A 12,229-nucleotide genomic window follows, 5' to 3' on the forward strand; every position below is an offset into this window, starting at 1 on the left:
TTATACTATCTATCTATCTATCTATATATATATGCAGGAACTTTGTTGTATGAGATATATATATATATATCTCATACAACAGTCCCGCACCACTGTTGCCACATCATGTGATTTTATTCAGTAAACTACATTCTTGACTGTGCATAATTTAAATTAAAACCTTCATAGGAAATCTAAAATCTGTCAAGTCGGTAATAATGAACTACTTTCCTGAGGAAATTCCTGTTGTGCTCTTTCACACGTGAACAGAAGCCCATCAAGTGACATCGAGGGCAAATCAGATCCAAACTACTTGACATTAATGGTAACATAAGCATTGCATGGATTGTTGCATAGGGCGAGTTAAATCTTAAAAGTTGACTTGGCGATCAGTCAACTACTTTGATGGAGTGCACATGGCACGAGCTGCTGTGTGTTCGGGAGGACCCTCGGCCTGCAGTGGAGGCGTGGCTCTGCTGTGCGGATCGAGGAAACTTAGCAGCTGTCGCCTGTCCGATTGTGAGCTGAGAGTGTGACAGACAAGCAGGACGAGAGTTATTTTTCAGCTTTACGCGACTGAACTGCACTTCATGACTCATCGGTGGTTAAAAGTAACGCATCCGCACCTGTGTAACCGGATGATGACGTTCAACGATGACAGAGCTCATGGGTGGGGCCACTCCCATCACCTGGAGATTGGTGCGTGCTGCTTTACCGACGTCAGCGCGTGCGCTGATGCGAGCCGTTACGGTCTTTGAGGGTTTTTGTTGACTCGCTGTCACAACGCGACCACTGACCTGAAACACAAATATCATAATAATGCCTGTAAAAAACAAATGGGGTTAAAGTAGAAGGTATGACACGTGTTTATGGAAATCTATGGAAACACAGAAGAGATGGCCCAGAAATCTGGAGAAAGAAAACAGCCAGACTGGGGACTGTTGCCATGTAAGAGACTTTTATTCGTTGGGTTCTCTGGAACCAGTTCATCTCGGATGCGACTATGCTACACTTTGGCCTAACCGCTGTGAAGGTTAACGCCGTCATTTCCTCATGTCCATTGCAACAGAGTCAGTGGATAAAGCGGTGCGATATTAACCTGTTTGTGAGAACTTGCGATGCCTCCGAGTGGAAGTGAGCTGTGCATCACTGCAGTAGGAGGAAGTACTTCTTCGTGGGACATGGGTGCTCTCGAACCCACCTTAGGAAAATAAAGGGAAATGGAAGCTGAATTTAGAGGAAGTGCAACCAATTAAATGATAATTAATAATAAGACAAACTGACTACACGCACTATAAATATCTTACTACAAATGCTTGTTTCAGAGGCATCTTCTCAATAAAAAGAACAAAAATGCTAAATTACAGAAAGATAAATGAATATCAAACTTTAATAATGATTTATGTCAATCAAACTGAAAAATGGCAAAGATGAACAAAGGTGTGTGAACAGCAAAGGCACCGTACACGTGTTTGAACTAAATTGTCAGGGGCTTACCATATGATCTGCTTCACCGTGGGAAGGCTGCGTGTGCTCAAAATGGACTGGACTGAACCTTGTGGAGGAGGTGGGATATGGTTGAAGTTGAGCCAGTGTAGCAGGTCCAGGCTCATCGTGGGGAGGCAAAGAACCTTCCAGAAACAAAAATAAATACACAGATGTAACCCAGACTCGAGCCAACATTTTATTTGTAGTTGAGCAATTTCACTTTCTGCCTGTCAATCCTGATTAAAAGTGGTAGAGTTAGTATTAAATGTCAATTTAAAAAAATAAAAAAATAAAATAAATCTCTTCTGGATTGTTTGGAAATATCAACACATCGAAGTTATAAATGAAAACAAACATGTGATGGAGAAGCCAATAAGTTTCAATAAGGTGGCTAATCCTTAAGTATGAAAAAAAAAAAAAAGTACTGTTGGCAAAAACGGCTCAACGATAACGAAGATTCACCAGAGCATTTTAATTAACAGTCTGACACCATGATTTTAGGTTTCAAAACTTATTAAACCTGAGAGCAGAAGGATGAGCAGAAGAGCAGGTTGAAATCAATCAGCTCAGACCTTCAGCAGCGATGTGCTTCCCAAAAAACAGCAGACTTGGACACTAAAGTTGAAGCGTTGCCCAATATGGTGAATCCAGACTAAAGTTTTGCCAACACAGCCGACTTGATGAATATCTAGCTGTCTGGTCACAGATTTATGTCATCTCTGCTTGTTAACATGCATATCTACTATGGGCCCCTAAGGAATATTAGGCGATATGAAGGTGGTCAGCCTGTGAAAAGTACCTTTCAGTCAGCATAAAGAACAACCACTGACTCATCCATCTGTTAAATGAGCCACTGAATGAGATCAGGAAAACAAAAAAAAAGAGAGAAAAGAAAAGAAAACAAGGACCTGGCAGTTGTTTCAGAAGATGAGCATGCGTGTTTAAAAGCTTGTCAGGTCATTTTGCTACAGACCGTGCTGTTCCTGAACAGGAGGTTGCTGCGGTCGTGCCTCTGTGGACTGAAACATGCCGAGAGCCTCCATGTTCAGAGCGCATACGCCTCTCATGAAGGCTTTCTTCATAGATTCCTCGTACTGCTCTCGTTCTACTCGCAGTCTGTGGATCTCTGCCTGAGCCTTCTCTAAAGCTCTGCAGTGCTGCGAAGACATGAGAAGATGGAGAGAATCCAGGAACGATCACTTAGGAGAAAACTGAAAGCTATCAAAGTTTAGTTTCTCAGTCTCAATCCTATCGCCTCACATTTGGCACCCCAGAGGTGCGATGCGTCTGTAGCACCAACATTATTAACCCTAATGAACCTTAATTCCTCCCTATTCCTGTTGAAACACTTCTATCTCCATACAATGGCCGCAGTCATTTCACTGCAATATCTGCTAAGTTTGTGTCGAGCGCAGAAAAAGACCATATTTTGTGAATGTACATTAACTGTAAATGGGGTAGGGTGTACAGAAATTAACTCAGCAGTGCAGTCTCATTATACCCAGTGTCCTCAAGCCACTCTCACTCATTTACCTCTGCCAGCTTGACCTCGTAATCTGCAGATAAGCGGGTGCAGACCTCCTCAGCTCTTGAGCGGCACGCTCGCTCCAACTTGACCTTCCAGTGTTTCTGAACTAGAGAGTGCCAGCCCAGCCACACCTTCTTCTTCAGCTGCATATTGTAGTGCTGCTGCGCCACCTGAGCAGCGCGAGCCTGTCGGGGGGAGGGCCAACGTTCATGAAAAATATTCACAAGGTAATAAATATACTCTTGTGCAGCTGTGGTACATCATTTTATTTTGGAAATAAATAAAGCATCATCCAGCTCGTTTCCCCCCCCCCCCCCCCATTTACATAAACAGCTGTTTTGTGAATTGAAATTAAGTGCTCCATAAATACTCAAAGTGTACCTCTTCTTTGGCATCAATGTGCTTCAGTCTCCAGTGGGTAAAGGCCCTCATCTTTTCAAGGTTTTCTTTTTGTCTCTGCAACACTTTGCTCAGGTTCGCAATCACCTGTGGGAGGACACATTCAACAGAACACGGTAAACGGGTTGCTCTGGACACGGAGAAAAAAAAAAAAAAAAAAAAAAGAGTTAGTTTGACTGTTTAATAAAAAGTATTCAACAGCTAAGCAGATATTCATTAGAATGATAGACCGGCTGCTTACTGTGAGGCATTTCATGATGTCAACTGTGACTCTCTCACAGCCAAAAAGAAGATTTATAGACCAAATGATAGGTTTATCAAGTTAATATGTAAATAAGCTCCATAATCAATGGATGATTCATTTATTAGCTAGTTTCCAATCAGACATAAATGGCACAAGGCTAAATCCATGCCTCAGCAGCCATAAAATTATGTGCTAGAGAAGGAAAATCTACACCCGTACCTCATCTTTTCTCTGGTTTGAAGTCTCATAGGTCTGCAGCAGCTCTTTAAGGCCATCTTGCTCCAACTTCAGGACAGCTGTTTGGGCTGCATGTCTTTCCCTCTCCTTCATCATCTCCAGCTTGTGTTGCTCCATAAAGGCAAACTTCCACTTCCGTAGCTCAGTCAGCACATTCGACTAATGAGGACATAAGAGGGTGGGAAAGCGGGACACTTTTTAAGCAAACATGGATGTAAGCATACATATTTTTACTCTTTTTTCTTTGTGTGATGGGAACAAGATGTGGACAGATTTTCTCTTTGGTGCCTTTTTATTGGATTTTTCTTCTTGAGATATTTAACAAGTTCCTGCCAATTTAAGCAAGATTTACGCTTTTTCACAACACACAAGTATATTCAAATTTTGGCTTCACCAATAAATGCTCACATTGTGAACTCACCAGTGTGAGACTTCTCCTTCACCCACAAAAGGTGAACTTGCTATGATTTTTGTTCTCGTAGGCAAAATAAGCTTAAAAAATGTCTATAAAACTGAAACAAAAAGGTAAAAATTTGAGAGACTACATTCTCGGTTACAGCCCGTGTCTCTCTCTGCTTTTTCACCTTTGCTCAGGTCAAACTCAGCTCTTTTATCAACACCGATTAGCAGGTGACTGGTTGTCATCTGCTGTCCGTGAATGAGCTGTACAACGTCAGCAGAGAAGGCCACGATGGACACCCACACGGGGCCAGCCACCTCCTCCACAATCACTCCACCGAGACACACACACACACACACACACAATTAAAAAGGTCACCGCTTCCAAGACGAGTAGAGCTGTCGTACGTCATAATTAAGGCATTCTTAAAACTCAAGCACAGTCTTCTCACCTGGTCGTTAAGGCTGTCATGACTGTCACATTTCAGCGAATAATCAGCTGCTGGAACAAATAATTGGAACTGCCAATTTATCTTTCCAGTTCATCTTATGCCATGGTTGCATTAAAAGTTTAATAACAGTTAGATGATACGCTTACGTTTTAAATAGGAAAAGACATGTATTGGCATTGAATTTAATATCTATTTGCAATTTAAGGACTGTAAATGTGCCGTCAAAACACTTAGTCATCATATATCACAACTACTCAGAATTACAAATATAACCACTTGACTACATCCTTCTTCAAGAGGACAGCTCTGCCAGTAAAAGCACGTCTGCAAATTAATTGTTGCATTAGTTTCTTAAATATAATTCTGTTAACAGTTCGGTCACAGCTTTTACCCCTCTCACAAAAACCCCAATTATCCATTAAATTAAATTTTTAATTTTTTATAGTAAATGAGCAAATCAGTACCACAGTTCCATTTAACATAAAGAAATGTTCCAGCATTTTTTTACTGGAACTTATTGATGCTAAAAGCCCACCCCCACCATCAGTGACTCCGTTTCAGCTCCATTAGAATCAGAAAACATTATATTTCAGCTCCCAAGGAGACAGAATTGAATGATTGACTGATTGATGGGGGACGAGTGTTGTGGTACATGGAATCAAACTCACCTTCAGGTTGTTGCTCCACGTGTCCAGAATGTTCTCCATCCTGCTAATGTTCTCCTCTGAAATGAACATCTCTGTCACAGCAAACTCATGCCGGTCTGGGCTGTTTGACCTCGACCTCCCAGACTGTACATGCAGCCTGTCTGGAGGAACGTTTGAGAGAACCGACGCTTTGCTGGACGACTGTCCTGCCGTTCTGTCAGCTGGAGGGCAGAAAGCACAACGCAACCTAAAGCTTGAAGTATTTCTAAGCATATCTAATAGAAATAAACTGAACATGCAGTTACCCATCACACTGTCATTGTTTTAATTCAGTTTACCAAGAGAGGCTCTTGACTGTGTGGAGGGCTCAACGATCAGGGGCGAGGCCTGCGATGATCGTACACTCCTGCTGGAATGTCTCCCATCTTTAGCCTCTGCTGCAGGATCTGAAAGAACACATGCGAGTGAGGAATACACAACGGTCAAGATGAATTAAAATGCATTAAATTGCTGTTAAAAAATTAAAAATACTGAAATGTAATCGGTGATTTAAAGCTGAGAGTAAAATTCCTAAAACAGAAGACAGATTAAAAATATGACGGTGCTGAATAAGACGAGCACGGTTCCTCGTCCGGGAAAGCATCTTATGTCAATGTCGTAATTGAATTGTGCAGGGGGAGAAGAAGAGAAAGCCTGCACTCTAAAGAGCAGCGCGGGCAGAGTTCCAAGAGATCATTACCAATCAGCCTTTCTGTTCTCTACATCATGTGTGCTTTTCCACGACAGTTAAAGCACTAAACTTTCAGTGAGAGCTGCAACCGGGCTGGGGGGCACTGATGGACTGTTTAATAAGTGGTTAAAGTAAAAAGAGATAGGGGGTACAATGTGACAGAGCAATATCAAGGCGGTCTGACTGGCTTACGAGCTGAAAACTCGGAGACCGCATCTTCTTCATTTTGTGATGGCAAGTCCTTTTTGACAGCTGATCAGTTGATGGGGGCTGCAGTGTCTGCGAGGTCCAATGTTGACCTTCCTCAGAAACACTTGGCAAAATATATGCGCGTGTGTTTGTATTAATGAGTCGTGTGCACAGAGGGAACTCAAGATACCTGGTAGGTCCTGCAACTCCGTGTCATCTTTATTTTGGGCAGTCAGAGCCTTCAGATGAGCCTCTGCAAGCGTCTCAATCTTTGGAGCGATAACAGCGTAGCGGAGGAGCTCCTCATACTCATCCTGGTAATCCGAACACACAAAACAAGAACAGTCGGCCCAAGCATCTGCTGATAGATGCACGTATATGAAAAAAAACATTTAACTTGTGACATTTTAAAATATAGGACTGACATGAATAGATGTTTTTGGAAAGAATGAGCTACACTGAAAAAACCCCCAAAAAAACCCAAAACAATACATCCTGGAATCCTCAGATGAGAGCAGATTATGACATATCAGGCAGGCTTTTCTTGCAGATTAGTCATGGAGAATGAAAACATTCAGGCTTTCCTATTTTGCTTTAAATCAAGCCGGTTAATTTGCCTATCAGACATCAGAGCCGAAACTATTTACAGGGATACCCTCATTTCAGACTGCGCAGTTTGACAAAAACAGATATTTTGGTTGCATTGTTGTCTTCAGTGTGCTTACAGAAAACAGTGACTCTCCAAACTAACTGGTGAGGATGTGCTACGTGTTGCAGTGTGAATTTAAGACAGGCAGGTGTGTCCTCTCTAATCACCTGGAGCTCAGAGGACACAGAGCTGCCCCGGTCTGAGTCTTTGGGCAGAACGGGACTGGTGGGTTCCTCTTCGTCTGAAGACATCTACGTGAAAAAAAAGACCCAGAGAAGTAAGAATCTGATGAAGCAGCATGAGCCAACAACAATGCCACACACACAGTCCCATATGTGACGGGTTATGCGACTTCATTCATGAAAACGCAACGACTGTCTTTATGAATGTTAAGGAATGAACTTTAAAATCAATTATCACTATTTCATATCAGATAATTACAGCTTCTATTAAAAATGTGCAGTTTCTATAGTAACTTGATATGGACTGGATAGTGCACTACAGCTAAGTTACATTTGAAAACACATTTCAGTTTCCGCTCCCAGGTGTAATGCAAATTAATTAAAACTGAAAGCCTACAACAAACCTTACGTGGTGTTTTACAAAGACTAAAAAAAAAAACAGAAAAAAAACAACAACAGACGAGTAATACTGTCCATGTGCTTGAAGACAAACCAGCAGTACTATTTGGTTCCTACGGCCCAACAAACACTAGCTTTGGTTTCTTCTGATTTACTTGTAACGTTAAACAAACGTTAGCTACAGAAGTACCCGCTAATGTTTAATATTGAAAGACCGATAAACATTTACGGTGGCTGCAAATCGGAAAACACAAACTAACAAAACCATTCGAGCAAAACGTGCCTGCGCAGACAGTACAGGTTTATCCGAAATACTTACTAGCTTTATCAGTTGTGCGGGTACCACACTTGTCTGTTTCCACAAGTTACAGTAATCGTCAGTTGGAAAGTGCTTGCTATGGCGTTTCAAATAGACCGACCCTCAAATAACAGACTCTCTGATTGGCTTCTGTTTCTAACATCAAACGCTAGATCAACTCTGATTGGTTTAATCATTTCCAGGGCAACGATAAGCGGAACAACGTTCGCTTCTACTGCAGTTAGAAGGAAAATGAATCGTCTAACCTTTTCCAGTGAGTTTGAAGGGTTGGTCTGTGTGATTTACACTGATTTTGGCCGTCAGTGGAAGCACAGTCTAGTTATTATCTATGTCCTTTGGCTTTCGGAGTCAGATTTGAAAGATAGATAGTATTTAAATTGTATTTGCATTCATTTATTATCGAACGAGAGAAAGAAAGGTCAAATGTGTTTTAAGCGATTTATTTTTTGACACAGTTCTCTATCATACAACAATAATAATATTATAATAATATGTACAATTTTGTGGTTTCTGCATATAGACTTGATATAATACTGTACAAATGAAACTGCCAAATGTTTTCATTATTGGTAATGATTTTCATATGTGGGCAATTCAAATTACAACAATAAACTTTGGTCTGCTTGTGTGGTTCCAAAATAATGGCTCTTTGCCCATTCAAAAGAGGAATCAAGGTTTCTAGACTGTGTGACTGTAAAGAGAATAGCGGATTAATCTCAGTTTCACAAAGAAACAAACGTACCTCTCTAAAGAAGGTGTAAGTCCTCGGTGAATACCACCACCCTGTGAACCTCCCTGTGGTCATTTCTCTGTTGTTCACGAGCCAAAACAAAACAGATGATGGTTTACAAACCGAACTGCCGCTATGCTTTAAACCTTGAAGACTTAGTGCTTAACGGTATTACGACACATATGTGGGATAGGCCTAACGGCTTGGCAGTCCTGGGCTTTGACACACTGCGGAGAGAAGAGACATATGGTCCCTCTCAGCCATGGCAGAGCTGCTAGTGGAACTGTTGGACTTGAGCCTCCTCGCCACCTGGCTGGGAGTACTTCATTTTCCGAGGGTGTCCTGTCAGTTCTGTCATGAGACCTGCAAGCTGACTTTTAAAAGAGAGTTGATGCATTGTTCACATTGGTGACGATAATCTGTAAAAGAAGGAAAAAACAAAAATATGTAAAAGTCTTTCGCTCCACATCTATTACACTGAATAAACCTTAAAAGTCTTGACAGTTGATTTGGGAGTGTGAGGCACTGAGGATAATCCTTGATGCTCTGTGGGGAGCGAAGGTGTCCTGTTGAAGGACAGGAAGCTCCACAGATCACTTATTTTCATTTCAGAGCAGACTATTCTCATGTTCATAACAATCTCTCATTTGGGGTGATTTTTGTTGTATTTTTAGGGCTTTAAAACACCTTTAATTAGAGTTTTGTGCACTTTCTCAAAAATGTTTGTTAATTTTCATCCTTAATGGCTGCATATTGCAGCCTTTTAATTGTCCAACATGAGAGTAAATTAGGAATTATTAAACTGAGATACCTAATGTCAAGTATGTAATCCATGTTGTCTTAATCAACAAGCAATTTAAGGGATTCAGTACCAAGTACACCTGTCTTCTGACTCCCATGGCAACATCAATGTGTAAAATAAGAAATAATTGTATAGATCTGAGTTTAAAATGCACACACGATAGAGTAAGACCTCCACTCTGTACCCACTCTGTATGGTGTTTTCCTTTTGTTGCAGAGAAAAGTAACTACGACACTACTTTTGATAACAGTTAGATTAAAGCAGGTATTACTGCCTCAAACCCCCTTTTGTAAATTTCACCCTCCTCTCAGCAAGGGAAATGCACCTGGGCTTGTGTGTTGAAATGGTATTCAGCTCACAGTCTTCTCTCATAGCCTGTTCAATCTGTTCCAGGACAACAATCACAATCCATTCGACTTTTTTCCCTCTGGTATATTAGCTCTGCAACATTATAGGCTATACATGGCCTTGCAATGGTAGAAAGAACAAAAATTTGGACATAACATTTTCTGTTCGTATGGGGTGACTTTGTTAAGGAATCTTTTGATACAAGACATTTATCTTTTTGCCCTTTTGGATAAATTCCACAAGTTTTGCGGTTATTGAATTCCCCTTTTTCTTCCTGTAAATGCACCGTACATGTTGTTTCATCTGTTTCACTCTGATAGAGAAACTGATCACAAACGTGGTGAGAAATTGTTCCTACCTGTGATCGATTTTCAGTCAGGTGTATTTACAGACTGCCATAACTCCCGAAGACAACAACTAATGTGCTATCATCAATCGTAATGTTATCAGCCCATTTTTCTCACATATGAGACAATAATGACCTCTCACCAAACACAACGTTACTCGAACACATCGTACAGTTATTCATACCTGCCTGCCATTTTCAAATTAGTTTTCATCACATTTTGATGGACCAGGACTTCCCCCTTGGGCCACTGTAATCCATCACACGCCTCTGTCGATGACACCGGTCTCCTTTAGTTTTGCTCTCTGAATGCTTGTGCGCCAAATTTGCCAGATTTGTTAAACACGCGGATGCACTCAGATAACAAAGTATCAACTGCCAGATAAGATGCAACAAGGTGGAATATTTTGCATCTCTGTATACTGTATATGGCGCACATTCCCGCAGCATGATGCAACTTGTTACCCAGACGAGCAGTGGAGACTGACAGTAAAGATGCAAACTAAATCAGTTAGCCTGAGCTTCTATCTCCACAAGGCACACACAGTTATGATCAGTGTCCACATCAGTTTGTATTAATGTGGATGAGGACACACAGCAGACAGATGTTACCGTGTACCTGCACCTCTCCATTAATCCATTAAGGAAAGCTGGTCCTGCAGGTATTATATTCGTTTTAGTCCATCTCAGGACTGAAGCATCATAGAGTAAATAAAAAGCTGCTACAGCTTATGTATGTGTGTACTGAAACACTGTATGGTCCTCATGCACCACAATTCAAGTGGTTTTGAATACGCACACATGTTGAAGATAAGACTTTTGCCCTGTTTTACAGTAAGAATTGAACAGTCCTCTACTGTTATGTGAGGAAGATAACACCTCGCAGCAATTTGAGAAAATTTTTAATTATTTATAGGAATTTACTGTTAGTAGATGAACATTTTGGAAAGGTTGGAGTCAGAGTTTTTTATTCTATTTTTCTTGAATGCAACTTATGGTGCAGGCTTTGCTGTGTGAAAATTATGGTGACATGACATGGTATGCATATTAGGTTAATCATTATTCTAATTTTGTCATAGGTGTGAGTGTGAGTCTGCATGATTGCCTGTTTCTTTGTGATGACCTGGCAAACTGTCTCATCCGGTGTTTCAGTGTGTTAGAGACGTGCTCTGACTCCTTGTCAGCCTCTGCTGGATAAAGTGACAAGTTTATTATTTATTCATATATTATTCATTTACTGTCTATCATTATTCATTCATTGTAAGCAGTTTACAAAACGGTAAATGTACGGACACTCACTTATTGAAAGGACACCCTAGTTTTGATATACAGTAAGAAACTGGACAGTTCCACAGTGGAGTTGTGGTGTTTACTAAAACATTTCTGATATCATCTCAGAGATAAAAGATAAAATACAGTACAGTTTATCATATACACCAGTATTTCCCAACCCTGGTTCTCAAGGACCCTGCATGTTTTCCATGTTTCCCTGATTGAAATGAATGGGTCTTTAAGCTCTGCAGAAGGCTGAGGACGACACATTCATTTGAATCAGGTGTGCTGGAGCAGGGAAACATGGAAAACATGCTGGGCAGTGTGCCTTGAGGACCAGGGTTGGGAAACACTGATATACACAACACTGCACATATGGAATTCAAGCACCGGCCCTGACTTAATATCTACCCAATACCAGGCTATATTTATCAATTCTTGCTTTTGAATTCAGGAGGCTATCAGCCATATAGATGTTGTATTTCATTTGTGATTAAAAGACACTGGAGTCCATGAACATTTCTTTGCCTGTGTCTATTAGGATTATTTTTACTGTCCTGTACATTAAGCTAAGTGCTCCTCATCTCCTGAGCACTAGTAAATGGACTCTTATGGCTTGAGGGGGGATTCTTTCCCTCCCAAACAATATCAAAAGCAGAGAGCGCCACAAACACCAGGTCACTGCTTCTGTGACTCCTTGAGTTCAGAAAAAGATTGACACTTTTCTTTCTTTTCTATTTTTAATGTGTGCCTGTGTACGTCTGTCCCCGCACACTTAAGAAATACAATTCGGTGTATTTCGTGATAAATAATATACACAATCAGTGTTGCAGCCTTTTCTACGTGGTTATTTAGTGCATTTCTTTGACGCATGGTGTTCTTCCAGGAAG

At 40.9% G+C, this 12,229-nt stretch overlaps 1 protein-coding gene across 1 annotated transcript; it reads right to left on the reverse strand.

Annotated features, from left to right (window-relative positions):
• Positions 1 to 70: 70 nt before the first annotated feature.
• Positions 71 to 7,901, reverse strand: poc5 (POC5 centriolar protein homolog (Chlamydomonas)). The gene is made up of 13 exons (XM_072388069.1): positions 7,842 to 7,901; positions 7,109 to 7,192; positions 6,483 to 6,606; positions 5,712 to 5,819; positions 5,395 to 5,594; positions 3,858 to 4,034; positions 3,377 to 3,481; positions 3,001 to 3,180; positions 2,441 to 2,624; positions 1,477 to 1,610; positions 1,079 to 1,180; positions 606 to 776; positions 71 to 503 (listed from the first exon to the last, which is right to left on the reverse strand). Exons 2-13 carry the CDS (start codon positions 7,190 to 7,192, stop codon positions 369 to 371), a joined length of 1,704 nt encoding a protein of 567 aa, XP_072244170.1. The 5' UTR covers positions 7,842 to 7,901; the 3' UTR covers positions 71 to 368.
• Positions 7,902 to 12,229: the final 4,328 nt, after the last annotated feature.

The sequence above is a fragment of the Leuresthes tenuis genome, unplaced genomic scaffold, assembly GCF_036924035.1.
Source record: "Leuresthes tenuis unplaced genomic scaffold, fLeuTen1.0.hap1 SCAF_6, whole genome shotgun sequence".
NCBI lineage: Eukaryota > Metazoa > Chordata > Actinopteri > Atheriniformes > Atherinopsidae > Leuresthes > Leuresthes tenuis.